The sequence below is a fragment of the Pundamilia nyererei genome, unplaced genomic scaffold (genome assembly GCF_000239375.1).
Source record: "Pundamilia nyererei isolate P.nyererei 1_Seehausen unplaced genomic scaffold, PunNye1.0 scaffold00124, whole genome shotgun sequence".
NCBI classification, from domain to species: Eukaryota; Metazoa; Chordata; class Actinopteri; order Cichliformes; family Cichlidae; genus Pundamilia; species Pundamilia nyererei.
In genome coordinates this window covers 1,321,685-1,340,574 of record NW_005187525.1, presented here as the reverse complement: position 1 = coordinate 1,340,574, position 18,890 = coordinate 1,321,685, and the positions used below count along the sequence as shown (strand labels likewise).

General features: G+C 39.6%; 2 protein-coding genes across 4 annotated transcripts in view; one reads left to right on the top strand and one right to left on the bottom strand.

The window, feature by feature from the left end:
- mthfs (5,10-methenyltetrahydrofolate synthetase (5-formyltetrahydrofolate cyclo-ligase)) overlaps window positions 1–4,347 on the top strand; it is an 8,407-nt gene extending 4,060 nt beyond the window's left edge. For both annotated transcript variants that reach the window (XM_005742865.1, XM_005742864.2), the window contains exon 4: window positions 3,594–4,347. In XM_005742865.1, the coding sequence (XP_005742922.1) occupies window positions 3,594–3,820 (227 nt within the window). In that variant the 3' untranslated portion in view covers window positions 3,821–4,347. The remainder of the gene's footprint in view (window positions 1–3,593) is intronic.
- Window positions 4,348–16,069: 11,722 nt separating this feature from the next.
- Window positions 16,070–18,890, bottom strand: part of minar1 (membrane integral NOTCH2 associated receptor 1) — a 13,741-nt gene continuing 10,920 nt past the window's right edge. For both annotated transcript variants that reach the window (XM_005742862.1, XM_005742861.1), the window contains 2 exons: window positions 18,218–18,481; window positions 16,070–16,495 (listed from right to left, as the gene is read on the bottom strand). In XM_005742862.1, coding sequence (XP_005742919.1) covers window positions 16,298–16,495; window positions 18,218–18,481 — 462 coding nt within the window. In that variant the 3' untranslated portion in view covers window positions 16,070–16,297. The remainder of the gene's footprint in view (window positions 16,496–18,217; window positions 18,482–18,890) is intronic.

Below are 18,890 nucleotides of genomic sequence, written 5' to 3'. Positions count from 1 at the left end.
CTATGTCTGCAATGTTGCCTTCTGGTAGTTCAATCCCCTCAGTTCTGACTACCTTCCCTCTCTTTGACTGCTGTTCTGCATAGGCCTGAACCCCCTCAGTGAGATATATATATATAATGTTCTTCCTCTACCCCCCCCGCTATATTTGCACATGTCGAGGAGTGTGTCAGGTTACATTTCAATGTGTGTTATACTTGTATAACTATGCATGTGACAAATAAAGAACCTTGAACCATGAACACCACAGCCACTGCACACCAGTTCAAGACAGTGCTTTACTTTGAATTCACCACAGTATTGCAAGCTAACGTGTTTATCCTGCTCTAAACCACAGAGTATACGTGGTTTGAGTAACGCAGTTTATTTTGCAGGGCATTTCAGAACATTATATTAAGATCTAATATCAGATTTTTAAAAATCAGGACATTTATGTTTATGTTATGTATTTTCGTTGTTTTTTCCTATCAGCCGACCTCTCTGACATGTCTCCCCAATGTGATGTTTGTGTAAAGTTGGTCAGAAGGTTCCTTTGTAAGTGCGCATGCGCCATTAGCGTGCTGCCTGCTGTAACCCTAATTTCCTTCGGGATTAATAAAGTATTCTGATTCTGCAGAATGTACTATGCAAAACTATACATTACTGAAATAGAAACAGGAAATGGAAATGGCAAAACCAAAATAATTTCTTTGCTTTTATAGAAAAGGGAGATGCGCACCACTTCTAACAAGTGATTAGCAAGGAAGAAACAGAAACAGCCATAAACAGGATGAAAACAGGGAAAAAAGTTGCACCAACTGATGTATATAAAAAAACTAAAACTAAATTGCTTACCCCGTTCCTAGAGGCGTTGGCCTTCAAAGGTTGTCCTTTACCTCCTTCACTATTTACTTTAGCAACTGAACCCTTTGCAATTCGATGCACAACTACGATGCAATAAAATAAAATATATAAAATAAAAAGAGGGACTAAAACAAGAAGACAATAAAAACAACCAAAACAACAATTACTAAGTCTGTTAAAACAAAAAATGTTTGGGTCAATGTGTGCTGAAAGCCTACATTTGTCTTCAGTAATGATTCAAAAAGTTAACCAAACGCAAAAAATTAGTTTTTGGTTGTTTTTTTAAGAGACTAATGAATCGACAGATCTCAAGCTTAGGGGAAGAGAAATCTAGAGTCTGGGGGCCACAGTGGCAAAAGCTCTGTCTACCTTAGCTCTCAGCCTTGTAACAAGTAGGCCCTGATTACATGATCTCAGGGCCCTGCTAGGGACACAGAGTGTAGAATTACAATAATGTAAGCTGGTGCTTGGCCACGAAGAGCTCTAAAAGTCAGAACCAGAATCTTAGAATGAAATGTGAGTTCAGGGTCCATTGCTGCAGCATTTTGAACAACCTAGAGGGAGTTTTTTCTCAGAAAAATAAATATGAATTACAGTAATCCAGATGTGATGAAATGAATGCATGAATACCAATCTACAGTTCAGTGTGTGATACAACAGGGCCCTATTTCAGGAAGCCGGTTTAGTGCAAACTCTGAGTAAGTATACCCTGAGTTAACGAAAACTCTGGGTTTTCAGTTCCACAAAGCGAGTTTAGATTAATTCTGAGTGAGTTACTATGACGACACACTCCGTGAAGCTAACCTGCCCCCTAGCAGGTTTACTTCAACTAACCCTGACTGTCTCCGCCTCTTTGTCAGAAACCTGACTGTAGGAAGTGTCAGACATGGCGTGCGCCTTCCTTGAAGAGCCAGTAGATGTTGAAGCCCAAATTCTCCGCAGAGCTCTCCGCCGGGAGAGAGTGATCAGAGCGTGTTTGGACATTTTATCATTTCCTGATGATTTTCTGTGTGAACGTTACCGTTTCTCAGCACAATCTATAATTTATTTGAATAACATCCTCAGGCCTAATATTGCTCATGTGACACATCGCGGACATGCTCTCAGTTCTGTACATATTATTTGTATTGCACTTCGGTTTTTTGCAAACGGGAGCTTTCTGTATAATATTGGTGACGCTGAGCACGTTTCCAAGGCTACCGTCTGTCGGGCAGTCAGGAATGTTACAGTTGCACTGAAACGTCTCCTGTACTCGTCTGTGGTGTTCCCCGGTCATAGACCACAAGATTTATCAAAGAGGGATGCCACAAAATTGCAGGTATCAGGATGAACGAAACTTAATTCATGATGTGGTGATACTTGAACTACTACTTAAATTTTACATTTATTTTCACGGTTCCCAGGCGTGATTGGCTGTACAGATGGCACTCACATTCCAATCATTGCTCCTTCAGTAAATGAAGGAGACTATGTGAACAGGAAGTCTTTCCACAGCATTAATGTACAGGTACATAGTTCCCTGTAGCATTTCAAACTAACAAATTATTTCATTATAGTAATGGATGCTAATTTGTGTTCTCTGCACTGTGAAGATCATATGTGATGCTGCCAACATTATCACAGATGTGGAAGCCAAGTGGCCAGGCTCTGTGAGTGGTGGTGGTGGAGGACCCCCACCTGTTTTTCGGGCCTCCGCTTTTTTTCTGTTGGCTATAACGGGTCACATTTGAGCACACAGAGTAAGCAAATATGTACTTGTAATGTGCTCAGATAATTTCAATAAGTGCTTACAGAGGGGAAATTAATGTAGCCTCTAACTGCAATTGATTTACAAACAGACCAAGCACTATGGCTCATAATACAATTACACCTCACCTGTTTGGACTATATTTTTATATTTCATTTTTACTTGCTGCCAGGAACGTTTGGGGCCTGTTGGGTTGCACCTGCCCTCAAATCACATCACAAAATAAAATGTATGAAATAAAAAAATAAAATAAAATAAAATAACGTGTTAAATGGGTGGGAATCCCTCGATCAATGTTTAAATTAACACTCACGCATTGACTCTGTCGGCTTTGTTTTGCCATGCATGCTCTCTTTCTTTCGCAGCTGAGGCTGTGTTACTTTTTTTCCGTGGAATTTGCATGTTATCGGCATATGCTGCCAACAGAATTTCAGCCTCAAGCGCTGTAAAATACATTGACCGCGCCTTCTTTCCCTCCGTCTCCATGGTGACTCGCTTAATCTGTGCTCCACTAATCAGGGCTTTATGTATCCTCGTCCGCGTGCTTCACTTGGGGTTAAAGCAACTCCGCGTTGATTGAACTAATTGTTATCAGCCTTTCTGAAACCGAATATTCCGAGTTGGACAGTTCGGGGTTACTCAACCCTGCGTATCGTTTTTCACTCTGAGTTTTCTAAACCGGCTTCCTGAAATAGGGCCCTGGACTTGATTTGGCAGTGTTTCTTAAGTGATAGAAGCAAAACTGAACCAGAGACTTGACATAAACATCCAACATGAGACCGGAATCAAGGGTTACCCCAAGTTTCCCGACAGACGATTTAGCAAATGTTGAATGGGGACCAAGAGCTTTTATTATCTTAGGCATAAATCTGTCAGGGGAACATACAAAGACTTCCGTTTTTCCTTCCTACATACAGATTAAACAGGAATTTATGAGTTAGGATGTATATGTACAGACACAATGAGAACTTTAACAGTAATTATACTGTCTACTTGCACAATCCAGGAGGTCTGGACCTGATTCTGATGCCAGGGCTGGGCTTTGACCGCGCCAGGAACCGACTGGGACGAGGGAAGGGTTTCTATGATAACTACCTGGAGCGTTGCAAAAAACACCCCAAAGGCAAGCCCTACACAATTGCCTTGGCCTTCAAAGAGCAGCTTTGTGAAAAAGTACCTGTTGATAACCATGATGTGCCCATAGATGAAGTACTGTATGAGGATGAAAAATAGCTAGTTGTCACTAGGGCTGGTCTATGAACTCAGGAAGTCCACTAACCCTTTAAACATGGCCTTTCCATTCAACACCAGGGTTTTGTAATTGTTAGAGTGGATGAAATTCGAAGGATGTAATTAATGCCGTTATTATCAATGTTATCACTTCAGTCTGTGGTTGTCCTGATATGAGACAAGCTAAGGTAATATGCTCAAGGCTACAGTCAAGAAGTAATGTGTCATTTATGAGATGCATTGTCTGGTTAGTTTGTTCTTCATTCAGCAGCTCTCTCCAGTGGACTTAATTTCCAGCCAGTTTTCCGAGATGTTGTAGAATGTGATCAGATGTGGAATGCTCATCTTCAATTCAGGTTGAACTGAAGTTTACAGTGGACCGACTTTGTCAAATGAAGTCACCAGGCTGTTTATCTTGTCATAAAAAGCTTTTAAAAGGTATTTTATGTAATACTGTCTAAAATTAAATATTAATTTCCAGATCATAATAAATTGAAAGCAGCAGCAAATAAAGATGTTAGAAAATGTTTTCACGTTGCCTTCTTATCAACCAGTATTTTATATGATGTGTGATTAGCTTGGTTATCTGGTCACTGTCTCCACACAGGCTCACTGAGACAACCACAGTAGTGGGTGTCAGCCAGCAGTTCTGAGGGAAAAGTTCACAAAACATCGTTTCAACTAATTCTTAACATAAAAAGGTCGAATGAATTAATGTAAGCATCATCACACTGTGTGTTTCTTAACAAAAGTCATTGAAATTAATGTAACTAAATAACTTGTCATTGTCCTCCATGATATTATTCCTCACCAACTACTGTTGTTAACTGGATGGAAGCTTTATCAGTGAGGGAGCACATGCAAGTTACTTGAGAAAAAGGAAAGTATGAATTGTATTTATATTTTTGTAGACTTATTAACTATTCTTACCTATTTACAAGCTTCAAAAACATTAGCAAATGTAACTTAAATCACTGGATTAGATAGAGCCCACATTTCTTTGCTTTGTATTTGTAAATAGACCTTAACATCTTTTTTGCACACGCACAGTCTAGATGCACAAACATAACATTTTCAGATGTTTTGGTTTACAAGGTTGCAAAACTCGGTTCATAAGTACGCAGTCTGATGTACAAGTACAAAATATTTATGAGTTTTTATGAAGTTTGAGCCCATACACCTCTTTCTCCCAACAAGGTTTAAGTGTTTCCTGTGTGAGGTGATCCTGTCCATGCCCTTGCAAATTCACCCAGTAATTTAATGAAAATGGTTTTCTTCTGATATCAAGAGGCATTTCTCACATTTCCATCTGAAGTGTAGCTGTTGGGGTGGATTTTGTTGCACCTGTGCAGAGTCTTAAAGCCTGGTTCTGGATGCACTCTAACTTTTTAAAAAACAAACTTGTTTCTGCGTCTACTCCACGTTGTGATTCAGGTCCTATTTGAATGATTTCTTGATTGAGAACAGGTGTGGCAGTAATCAGGTCTGTGTGTGGCTAGAGACTCCATTTTCCAAAGACAGTTCATCTATGTTATAACAAGATGGGCAATCAGCTTTTCACGCAGAGCTAGGTTTGAATTTTCTTTCCTGTTAATAGTAAACACATTCATTCAGAAAACTGCATTTTGTATTTACTCGTGTTGTCTTTGTCTAATATTTCAATCTGTTTGATGATCTGAAACATTTTAGTGTGACAAACATCAAACTCAGCACCGTGGGATACCACGGATATACAGTTCATGCTTTGAGCCATTTGTCTAATTCAATTAAAATTTTAGCCTCAGTCTTACTTCAGTTTTTCACCTTACATTGAATGGAAATTAAATATGATTTCTGAATCTCATTCAAGTATTTCAAAAGTATAGTGTCATGTCTAAAATATGACCACATGTATTTTGGTAATTTTGCTTAAATTGCTTCTCTTTTGTTGATGTACTAAAACAAAAGTTGGACAAAACCATTTCCCGACCCCCCAATTCTACTAAAAACCCCAACCAAACAGAGCACAACTCCCCCCAAAAGGCAACGGACATACTAAAATGTCTGTTTTTTTTAACACGCTATTGTCTGCCTATTTTCATACTGCAATATGATGACGTCAGCCTGCTTTTATTAAAACATTCTGATGCATGACCTTTAACTTAAGACCTTGAATCATTACAACTCAAAAAATCTATTTTATTATCTTTGTCCAGACTTCCTCCGTGAATTGTGACCCTATTGTAGTGAAGGGGTTTATTTGTTCTTGTTGTTTTGTTTTTTTCTCTTCTTGGACAAAAATACAGGGGAAGAAACCCTTTGTGACCTCAAAGATAAATAAAAGTCATCATAAAAGTACTATTTTACTGTTCCTTGTGATGTGAGGAATGGAAGAGCTGCACTTATATAAATTCCCTTGGGGTTAAGATTATTTGCTGTTTCTAAATAAACTTTAAAGGGGGTAATGAAACCAGACTTTTTGTCACCAGCATGGCCCAATAATTAACTGTGGGAGAAAAATGTGTTGGGAAAACTACAGCCTGTTAAGGAGAAATATAAATTTTGACATTCCTCATTGGAGCTTGTCACAAAGTCTCCAGCAGCTGGGAAACAGAATTGTATGGGGAAAGGGAAAGGCCATAAAAACAGGCAGACAGGAAGACTTAATGGTCTGAAAAGGTCACAACATTTTAACTCGGACACAAAAGAGGTAATGGGAGGAGAAGTAGGAGGAAAGGGGGGCGGCAGCACTGCTGCACATTGGTAGCAAGGCACATGAATAGAAATGAAGTAATGTCATCCACTGGCTTGTATAACATTGCATAAACCTAAATAGGAATGCCAGCTGTGCACAGACATTACAAAGCATGTTGCATTTAAATTGTATAGCCCCTGAGACAGAGCAGAAATGCTGACACAAATGAATATGGAATAAAGCAAAGGAAGGCTTAAAGTGTGTACTGTCGTATGAACCTGCAGTACTGAAGTAGCCGAACCATTTGGACAGATGAACAGCTTCAGACGCCTACTGCTGAAAGATGACTGGACCAGCCCTTTATCTTCTCAAGCATATTTGAGGGTGCATGGGAGTTTTCCTGTGATAGAAGGAATCCAACACATGCAGCATTACAGGCACTTGAACATTTTCTGTCCAGTGTTTTTTCACTTTTCTGCTTGTACAGTTTGCCAGCTGCCTCTCTAGTGCAGCACACCACCCTGCTATCAGGTTCCAGCATCCTGTTCATACAGGGCAAGCATGTTACAAGAAGGCACATGGGTCAGGTTCCCCTGACAACCCACTGCTCCACCCCTCCCCTGTAGCTGAGCCACAAACCACACCCTGCCACATACCCCCATTGCCCGAGTTAGGCTGGGGAGCCATCTGTCCTCCTGCGAGGGGCACAACGATGTAGGAGCGTGATCTGAACAGAGGGTGAAAGAGCAGTCCAGGATGTAATAACAAAGCTAGTCGACGATGTGAGTGAAGTTGCCCCCCCACCTTCTTCAAATCCAACAAAAGTGGTATCAAACATTTGTGCTGCGTTTGTGCTGCAAAAATTTTCGTTTGTGCTGCTTCTGTTTTAAAGATATTAATAAAAATTTCTAGAGGTCATCAGAGGTCAACCAGCCCCCCCATATTAATGGAATCAAACAAAATTGATGTCAAACGTTTGTGCTGCAAAAATGTTTGTTTGTGCTGCTAACATTTTAAAATTGTAATAAAATAACGTCTTGATGCGTGCTTAATCATCCAGGTAAGTAAATTCCAAAAGGTTGATTCTGTTCATCTGGACATTTTCAGTTGGAGAAACGTTTCATCACTCATCCAAGTGACTCACAACTCTTTTCCAGAATTTTGGACATAAAAGAAAGTTTAGAAACTGGCCTGCAGTTAGAAAGAGCATTTGGATCAAGAGTTTGCTTTTTAATAATGGGTTGCACAACAGCATGTTTGAAAGCATCTGGTAATGACAGGGAAGCATTTTAATAGAAGTAAAATACTAGGCCCAATAACGTGAAGAGCTTCCTTGAAAAGGTCAGAGGGAAGAATATCCTGTGGGGGATTAGAAGGTGATCAATGACTTCCTGTAAGACAAAACAAAGTCACATGCTCAAACTGCTGAAGAACAGCAGAGCACTTAGCAGGCAGAGGTCAAACACTGCCTGTGAATGTGAGACCTTAAAGCAGAGTTTTCTGGCCCATGCCCACACACACATCACCAAAATAAAACTTAAACAATAAACAAGCATTTCTAGCACTCAAACTTCATCTCTGAATTTTATATGTATCAAACTTTGATTTTGATTTAGCTTTGATTAAGAATAAAAATGCTTTATTATTAGGAAATAGACAAAAGCTCTGTGTTAGCAATCTGATCATTTTTAATCACAAAGGCTGAATATTAATGCCTTTTACGCTCTCTTAGCTGTGATGTAGCTGTGAACTAAGGCATTTGCTTGATTACTTGAATATAAAAATGTTTGGTTAATATAAAGATATGATGTTCAAGTTTGTTACATGATTCCTTCTTGTTGGTTGTATTTGAATCAAAGAAAATTCAGAGCAACTAGATCTATATGTGTTCACCCAATAACAAGCAAGTACTTGAAAACAGTGACTCTGTCGTTACTAATGATTGTGCATGCTCCACACTCCTGAAAAAGCTAACTAATCCTCAGAGCTACCATTTGCAGAAATACTTTTTTGTATCCCTGATGCCAAGGGTATAGCTATAGACCTGAATGTATTTATTTCTGTAGGAGTGAAGAGTAAATGTAGTTATTAAAGTTTTGTAATTGTATAGTTAACAAAGCTAGCTCAAACGTGTGCTTTGTTGTTCTGTTTTCTAGTTTACTCCAGGTATTTTTTCACAAGTGAATAATAAAGAGAAAGACTTTGTGTGGAAATCTATTTGTATTCTCTTGATTAGCTACTGTTAGCCTCTGTACTATACCTGAGACTTGGCGGGGACTGTTATGGTCACCAGCTTCAAAGGCCAAAGCCCCCCCTCCGATCCTCCTTCCCCAACCCCTGACACACTAGCAGAGGGGCTCAACAGCTTCTTTGCCTAGCTTGAGACCATCCCTCCCCCGGACCCATCACCAGGGTCCAGGGGAGGGATGGAGGGCGAACCAGTTTGGTGATAAAGCTCATCTTTATCACCAAACTGGTTCGCCTTCAGATCCCCTCTGCCATGCCTTCAAAGGTTTGAAATGTTGCTACTCTTATGAGTTAGACATCAATGTCTTCATCCAGGATGTGTTGGTCCTCACTTGTTTGTTAGCAATGCCCAGGTGTCTGGTCTGAATAGAATAGAATTCAACTTTATTGTCATTGCACACGTCACAAGTACAAGGCAACGAAGTTCAATGAAATCTGCAGTCACATCTGCTTTAGTTGCAGTTGTTGCAGTTGTTGGGTTCCCTCGCTCAAAACAAGCATAAAAGTTGTAGTGGTGTTTTGCGTTTTTTAAGCTCCTCTTTAGCTTAGCCCTGGCTGTATTGTAGGCCTGTGCATCCCTGACCTGAAGGCGTTATTGCGGGTCCAGTTCATCCAAAGCTTCTGGTTGGGGTACATGGTGATCTGTTTCTGGGTGGTGACACTGTCTGTAGTCGTGGACATGTAGTCCAGTACAGATGAGGTGTACTGGTCCAAGTCTGTGTGGATGAACGTATTCCAGTCTGTGGTTTTGAATTGGAGCACGGCATCTGTCCCCTCTGGCCACACTTCACAGCAGGTTTCACGCATCGGATGAGTGGTGAGTACTGAGGTGTGAGGAACAGGGAGAGATGGTCTGTTGTTTGGACCTGAGCCATCCACCAGAGCTCAAACACATGTTTGAAGTCTTGCAGAGGATATTTTGGAATCTTGATGTCATCCAAGATACATCCTCTCAAAGGCTCTTTCTCACCTGTTTATTAAACAGAATTTTACCCCCTCATTTTCATGTTTTTCTCCACAAATGTCTCTTGTAACCAAAACTACAATCTCAATTCAGGTTAATGTGTTAAACCCACTTGATTAACTTGTTTATTTTTATGTATACAAATACAAAATATTTACCTTACACCAGTCCCTTTTATATACAGTATAACTTGTAACTAAATTCTGGTGCCGTCCAGCTTCCAAAATATGTTTGTGGAGGATTGTTAACACTGTGATTAACCTGCTTATTTTTGCACTACCAGTCAAGAGTTTGGATACATGTTCTCACTGAATGGTTTTTCTTTATTTTTACTACTTTCTAGATGTAGATACATGCTGAAGACATCAAATATACAACAATATATATGTGGCAAAGAAAAAATGGATGAATAACTCTAAATGTGTTTTATACTTTAGCCACCCTTTGCTTTGTTGACAGCGTTGCAAACCCTTGGCCTTCTTTCAGTGAGCTTCATGATGCAGTCACCTGAAATGGTTTTCACGTCACAGGGGTGCCTTGTCAGGGTTCATTTGTGGAATTTCTTTCTCTTCCTCATCCGAGGGAGCTTTACAGCAGCATACCTCACTCAGTGCTACTTCCCCTTTCTGACGACTCTGCAATTTCGTATCCAAAGTAGTGCAATAAAACAAAACAAAGTCCAAAGTTTATTTCTGTGTTTTTTCACTTTTACTTCACTAAAGATGTTCAATGAGTACTTTTCCCAGAGTGCTTTTAACACAATGAACTATTCTTCTTCTTAAGTATAGAATTTCTTTTCTTTTGCCACCTCTGGTCATAGGTTTGCATAAAGTCATCATAAACACAAATATAATAGTAATTTGGGGGCTTTTAATTATTTATTTGAAGTGTTCTTTTGTGTAGTTCATTTTTCTTTAATTACTTAAAAAAATCGGATGTACAAGTTAGAATTTATTTAGGATTTTTTCTCTCTCATATGCACAATGTGAAATGTATACAGTCTCAAATATACATACTTGATACCCCCAATAACCTCAACCAGCTTTTGGTAGCCATCAAGAAGCTCCTGGTGCAAATACTTTCCCCCTGTCTCATTTCTCATTAATACATATAACTTAATTTATTGACATCTATCATTGGATTTCTTTGCTGGTGAGAATTTCATTCACATTTTAAACACTGCATAGTGTTGTCTTGTTATTTTGTTTATTAATTGACCAATGAAGGGTTTCTTTCAGTTCAATCTAGCCCGCCTCTCGTTGTCTGTGTTTGGGTCCCCCCAGGTCCATCACCCTGAGGCTGTACGCTTAGCAGAAGGAAGGAGGCCGCGGACTGGTGAGTGTGAGAACCACTGTCCAGTATGACACAACGGACATCCATGAATACATCAGGAAGATGGCCACAACTGACCGTGTGCTAAGTAAATACCTCTGGCAGCAGAAACCCATGAAAGAAGTGGAGCAAGAGGAAGAGCCATAAAGGAAGGCAGGCCCCTGCACAGTATATAACATCAGCAGAAAGAGGAAGTGGCTGACGTTTAGAAATCCTACCAGTGGCTGGACAAAGCTGGACTGAAAGACAAGCACAGAGGCACTAATCATGGCAGCACAGGAACAAGCTCTGAGCACAAGAGGGCAGAGGTCTGCCCCAGGTACAGTGTCTGCACAGCCTGCACCCCAGGCAATAAAATCAACACATTTAATATATCTCTTACACTAAAAGAGCTGCACTATGTCCATTCTATAAGAATTGTTAATAGTTGTACGTGTTTATGAATTTGTGCAATATTTGTCTGCACGATAGGAAAAATTCCAGCTATGCTGTTAAAGATGGTTAAAAATATATCCTGGTGAATTGCAATGGTGCTAATAAAATAGACTATATGAGCTATATCAGCCTTTTTCAAAGTTTCCTCATTTTATGAAGAATGTAGTTTAACTGGTCCCCAGCCTCTTCGTTTTCCAAATGTGAGCCTCAGCCAAATGAAGTCGAGTATCCCTGCTCTGCTGTATGTGATTCTGTATGGACTGTTATATGTGAGGAATGTGATTCAGCTTTACCAAGTCTGAAAGCCAAAAGGAAAAGTTTGTACCTAATTGTCAGTAGCAGTAGTGAAGTTGTGGAGGTGTTCTGAAAGTCTCAATTCAGTTCAGTTCAGTTTTATTTACACAGCGCCAAATCACAACAACAGTCGCCTCAAGGAGCTTTTTATTGTAAGGCAGACCCTACGGTAATACATACAGAGAAAACCTTACAGTCGTATGTCACCAAGCATTGCTAACACCAAAATCATGTATGTATTATTTAAGAATGTCGTAGTGTCTGCCAGGTCCTTTGACTCATTGCTCTACTGTGCCTGTCAATTTCTGGATTAAGTAACAGGTTGAAATCTCTTCCAGTTCAAATAAGTGTGGTGTCAGACTGATCCAAAAATAAAGTGAAAAAGGAGGGATCACCATTTGGTCCATACATACAAAATTTATATTAGTACATGAACTACACATTTTGTAGTGTTGAGTGTGTGTGTAAAGGTGTGTGTGCCTGTGCTTTAATTGTGCAATAAATCACACAGTCCAGCCACCCAAGAATGCGTCTGAAATGATCTCAAATCAACAGCAATAACAGGAAAAGGCAGATATGTCTATAATAGACACGAAGAGAGAATTAGAAAAAGGCGTTCGACACAGGATCAGCACAGCCATGGAGCGGTGTTCTGGTCACGATAAAGTTGACTTTAACATATAGCGTATCAACTGCAATGATATCATGAGAGCCTCCTTGGACAACTTATTTCAAATCAGGACCGTGCGTTGCTCCAGGATCCCCTTAGGAAACTGGTCGTTGAAGTCCCTTCCTCTCAGTTCCTGCTGTGGTCTGGGTTTGTGTCAAAGCTGAACAGGTTTTGATCTATAGATTCCAAAATATCGACCATGTCACTGTCTGTGGAGAGAGACCAGTTCCAGGAAGTCTTCCTGGCGGCTTTTCTTTGTGGATGGAGTACCTGTTCTTTTGGAGGGAGTCTCTGTCTTGTTTGGTTTCCCCATGATGACGCACTCAAAACACTCATCAGTATAAAGCTGTAGACTGTCCAGATCATATGTTGTTATGTTTAAAGCTGCCTGGCAGAAGACTGTTGGTGAAAATTAGTGACAGAAAGGTTTTTTGGTGAGTACGTTCAGTATGGCCAAGATTCCCAGTGGGTCTCACATTACTACAGTACAGCATCCTGTGCAATTCAACTTTGACAGTTCTGCCTCAGCACAATTTAAAAGACGAGTAAAGGCTGTGTAATTGTGTTGGTGGAAGCACAGCATTTTGACAGGAGGGATAATTTGCTTTTGAGAAGAATTTCCTCTTTAGTGGCGAAGTGTTCTCGGGTATGAATGCAGTGTAGGAATAAGAAAAACACAGATCCATTAACAGTCAGAAGAATTTGTTTTTATTACAATAATTTTTCAATTAACACTTCAAGCTGGTTCAAATCTCAACAATATTTACAGACTTCCACAGTTTACTGCAGCTCCGAGTTCAAAGCAATAGATAGTAAAAGGAGAGAGAAACACGACACAGTGGGTGCCTGCTTAGAGCTGGGTTTCCAGCAGATTGATATGGTTTGCATTGAGGATCTAAAACACAACCATTTATTTAGAAGTATTTAAGAATGGGGAAACTGATGTCCTGATCACTGACAAAAGTATAGCCAGTTAGCCAGAGGGGTCTGTTGAGTAAACACCTATACAGAACATGAATACTGGATATGTTCATTTTGTGTCTCTAAGTAAAAATAAATAGTTTTTTCTTTTCATATTTTACTGAAAGTGTCAATGAAACTGTAAAAGTTGCTATCATGGCGGGCAGTATGGACATGCTTTCAGCACATATTGTGCAGTAATATATTATCTGTCTGCCCGTATGGCTACTTTTAGAGGCCGTGGAAAAAGCCATTCAACGGGTGGATAACATTCAAATTAAGTTTATAGTTTCAAACAAATGTGAGGGTATTGCATTGGAATGCATTCATTATTAATCCATTTGTGTAATAAATGACTAATATTTTACATATTTACAATAAATTAAATGAACAGAATGTACAGAATTAAAAAAAGTGTAAAGTCAAAAGTAGACTGATAATTTCATCTGTAGTAACATGTATCTGGCAGAATAGCCTGGGTCTAAGACACTGAGTGGAGATCAGTTGGATAGGAAGTTGGAACAGATTAGCGAATGTATGTGAATTGTTTCAGTTGAAAATGTAGCAGAACTAATGTTCTGCTACATTTTCAACTGTTCAATAAGTTGAAAAGTTGAAAATCTGTAATGTAATGTTGTAGTCCAATGAGCACCTACACATAAAATGTGTAGGTGCTCATTGGACTACAACATTACAGCTGTTCTGTTATGTTTACACATTTGGCTTCACTAAAGAAGCTGGTCCAGTTAATAGTCCAGCCCATTTAATCCTCTTAGGTGAGTTCGCTAGCTAGGACACTGATGTAGAAATATTCACTGAACAAATGCCTGCAAAGAAATGAACAAAGCCACAGTTTTTTTTTATTTAAAGGACATGTGCTTTTGGCTGGTTACAATTCAGAAAAAGAGGAGGAGACTGCAGCAACATTCAAATGTAATTCTCATTCTTCACAAGTAGGCTAAAAGTTATCAATACATTCACATTGGCTGTACAGTCATACTGTACATAGTCATACATCTACTTTGGAGTATAACTGTACTTAGGCTAAAGGACATACATATTTCTATTTAGAAAAATGTGTAGCATAAATGTCATTACTCAAAATGCTTCGTTTTATTGATAAAGATAAATTCTCACAACTAGATAATTAATCAAAAAATAACTTTGAACAAAATAAAGTACAGTAATCATATGAAAAATAAAAAATATATACCCTATCATAAGTTGCTATATGTTGGCTAAAATTACAACAGTTTTGTTATCATGTGCTGTAGTTGTTTAAGATGGACAATTACATCAACTACCTTCCATCTAGCATTACAATGAACTAGAATTGTTAAAATAGATAGATAGATAGATAGTAGGGGTGCAACGATACACAAAATTCACGGTTCGGTTCGATACTTTGGTGTCACGGTTCAATATTTTTTCGATACAAAAAAATGTTCATGCTTTTTTAATTTGTCATTTATTAAAATTATAAATATATATTTTAACTCAAATGTACAGTTTTTAAATTTAATGTTGCTGAAACAACAAAATAAAATAAAAAAATCTATCTGATTGAGGAATCGCTCATCTTTGGAAAAGAGAGTTTATTACAGAGAAATGGCTCTTTCAAAATAAAAGCTATACTATCCGCTTCTTCTGGGCTATATTCTCAGCAGCATATTAAACATATCAGGTCCCCATAAGGAGAATCCTGTGCTAACAGCTGTCTAAATGACTCGGGTAAAGTTTGTAGCGTGCTATATCGAAGCTGTGGTGATCCCTGCAGGAGCTAGAAGGATCAGAGTAGTGGAGGACAAACCTTCACATAGTTTTTTGGGTAATGATGCTTGTGTTTTCCAGATGACTTTGTGGTTCTTCTCAACAATGCCGCTCACTTTTAGACACGCTGAGACATTAGATACCAGAAATGTCTCTTTCCAAAATAAAAGCTCTACTATAGCTTCTTCTGGGCTATATTCTCAGCAGCATATTAAACATATCAGGTCCCCATAAGGAGAATCCTGTGCTAACGGCTGTCTAAATGACTCGGGTAAAGTTTGTAGCATGCTGCTTGTTGTTGTCTGCTTCCACTTGTCTTTGCACTAGGATGATGTCGGAGTAAATGTGCAGTCATATTCGTTGTGTTCCCACTAGTGCTGTCAGCGTTAATCTGAAATGACGTTAACGCCACAACACGGCAAATCTCCATTAAAGAGCTACCGCGGATCGCCCCGTGCATGGGGCTGGACGGCGTCAACACGTGATCGAGCTAACTGCGCTAACGCATGAGTTCCCACCCATGTAATTGAGCATTGCGTGGCACATCCAACACACTGTTTTACTTTAGTCCATGACGCGCTTACCTTCAGGGTCATACGTCACATGAAAACCAAAATAGTTCCAAACGCCAGATCTGAATGAGGGTGGGGGAGGTTCAATTTGCCATGTTGCAAGGAGCTTAGCTTCTGTCTTGCTAGCTTGTGCTGTGCTCAGTGGATCTGCGCTCGACAGTCTAGGCAGAGTAGTCGAGCGCAGATCCACTGAGCGCTGAACACAGACAGCATCGTCCGAAGAAAAGTTGATAAAATAAATTAAAGATTTTGTATTGTTCGATACATATGCGTACCGAACCGAAAGCTCTGTATCGAACGGTTCAATATCGATACGAGTATCGTTGCACCCCTAATAGATAGATAGATAGATATTATGCACTTGCTGATTTTATAACCTTAATATTTCTACATTGGCAATACTCCCAGATGTAAACACCATAAAAACAAAAAAAACAATGTAAAGTCGTACATTCTCATGCTGTCACTCAGTTTGCTTTGCACTTACTGGTCCACAAAAAGAAAACACCTACAGGTAGAAGTATAACATCCATTGTGCATGGCTACCACCTTTCTCATTTATTCATGATTTCATGGTGCAAATTGGAACAACAATAACCAGGATCACAGTGCAAGTAGCAGCTGCAATCAGTGCTCCAATCTTACACGCCTTGGCCCTCCTAAATTCTGCCTCTTTCCTCTTGAGCAACGAGTCATAGCCTGGGGTGTAGATGTCCTCCATCCAGTACTCCAGATTATTGGGGTTTAACGACTCCTGGGTCTGATGAAAGACACAAAGACTATAAATAACAATTAGGGATGTTTTCCATTTGGCTTTAAAAAAAATAATTTTTTAATTAAATGCTGTGTTGAGGCTGTTATTTTTAGCATCTGCATGGATGTTAAAATCACCCACAATAATTGTTTTATTGTGAGTGAGAAGTTAGACAGAAACTCTGTGTGAGGTCCAGGTGTACCATCGGTGGTAGCAAAGCTGGGGCGGAGGAGGCTGAGCATCAGGCTTTCAGATGAGTCTCTAATTCACTGATCCTGGTATCCAGAGCTTCCAATAGGCTTATTACTATAAACGTCTGAATGAATAGTGAAAAGCTCATATTCTTTAAATTACTTACAGAGTGAAATTATGTATTTTAAATGTCTAAACTCAAGAATTTCAAATGAATAACCAGAATATCTGTTGTGTGTGTATGCGTGTGTTTGTGTGTGCGCATGCATGTGTGTCTGTGCATGCGTGTGTGTCTGTTAGTGTAAGTGAGTGAAAGTGGGGAATTGTTATCAAATGAGCAGGAAAAAAAGTTTTATTTTAAAACTGTGTGTTTGTGGGGAGATAAACTATGTCTGATATCAAAATTATCTGTCATTACCATACATTTAAATTCACCACCCATTGCTAATTAAATAGGTCAATCAGGAGCTGGAATTCCAACCGGACCATGCAGCTTGCCTGGTTGGAATACGCCCAAAACTGCATGACCTGCTGGTCAACTGGTCTGCTACCTTTTGAGGCCTCCATAGGTTACCAACCTCCACTCTGGAAGACCACCCAAGCAGCCTTCCTTTGGACGAAGGAGCAAAATAAATGGCTGCCTGACTGGAACAGGACTACTGCACTTCCCTGTACTCGTCCACCTCGGCCTTACACAGAGTTTGTCTGATTTCTCAGACTTTTTATCTGATTTAGTGCTCAGCTCAGTTAAAACAATTATTGTGGGTGATTTTAACATCCACGTAGATGCTAAAAATGACAGTCACTCTCCCCCTTTCTGGTAATCGCACGGAACAAATAAATTTTTGCCAGTTCAAAGCACAGCACACACCTCTTTTTCTGGGTCACCCCTGGGTACGATAAAAAAAACCCTGTATTAACTATGACAAGGATTGTATCTCGGGTTGGAGTAATAGCTGCCTTAAGTGTGCCCCTCTATACGTCCAAAGTTGCAAGACCTCCTCGTGTATAGTCTTAATTTATTTATTTGTCAAAGTACTGTCCTTGGTGCTGAAGACTGAAGAAGTCACTTGATGAGTGACCAAATGTTTCTGGAAACGCTACATCCAGATGAACACAATCAACTTTTCGGTACTTGGTGCTGAATATAAATGGCCAGGATGGATTCTTGGCTCCTTTTGGACAATATCATTGTGTGATTGTATTATGAAACAAAACAACAATTAGATACTCCAACAGATTTCATTACCCACTACTTCTTGTTGCTTTTGGTGGGATTGAAGTGAAATGGTTTCAATAATACATGCATATTTTTGTGAAGATTTTAAGTGATAAGTATGTAAAACACAAACTATATGAGATAGAAGACAGAATTTAATGAGTGACAAGAGGTGAGTGGAGAAAAAAATGCTCAGTGGATCATAGAAGGACCCCCAGAAGCCTGAATCTACAGCAGCATGACTAGGGTATGGTTCAGAAATTAAGTTGCTCGACATTTCATAATATGCAATATGTATGCAGAGCCCAGAACTGTACCTGCAGGTCAAGAGCAGTGAGCTGCTTTTCCTTCTTTCCTGAATTGCGTTTGTATTCCTCAATGGTCCAGGATGGCTGGCCACGTATCCCAGCTGATGGACTGGTGAGCCTTACATCAGCGTACAGAGAGCTGTCTTTCATATGGGCCTTGACAGAAGGGTTGAAGTGATGCGGTGAAAAAACCTGCTCAGTCAGGTAGGAATCCTTTGATTGTTTTTGGAGTCGTTGCACTTGGGGGAGCTCATATTGACGCTTTCGATCTGTCTAAGAAAACAGCAAAGGATAAACACAGCAGATTTTAATCACTGCAGAGAAATATTTACAACCATCTCACAGATATATCATTACGTCCAGATACTTTCAGCACTACTTATGTTCTTTTAAACTTGTTCCTGAGTTAACTTCAACATTCACTCCCTCCAAATGATCGATTTTTAGACACCATTGCTACAAGAATGCTCAGAAAAGTCCCATTCACTTTTATTTATAAAGCACCAAATCACCTCATGGTGCTTTATACTGCACGGTCATGACCCCACGATAATACAAAGACAACAGGAAACCCCAACAATCACTTGATCCCCCTTTGAGCAAGTGCTTAGTAACAGTGGAAAGGAAAACCCAGCTACACACACACACACACACACACGCACACACACACACGCACACACAC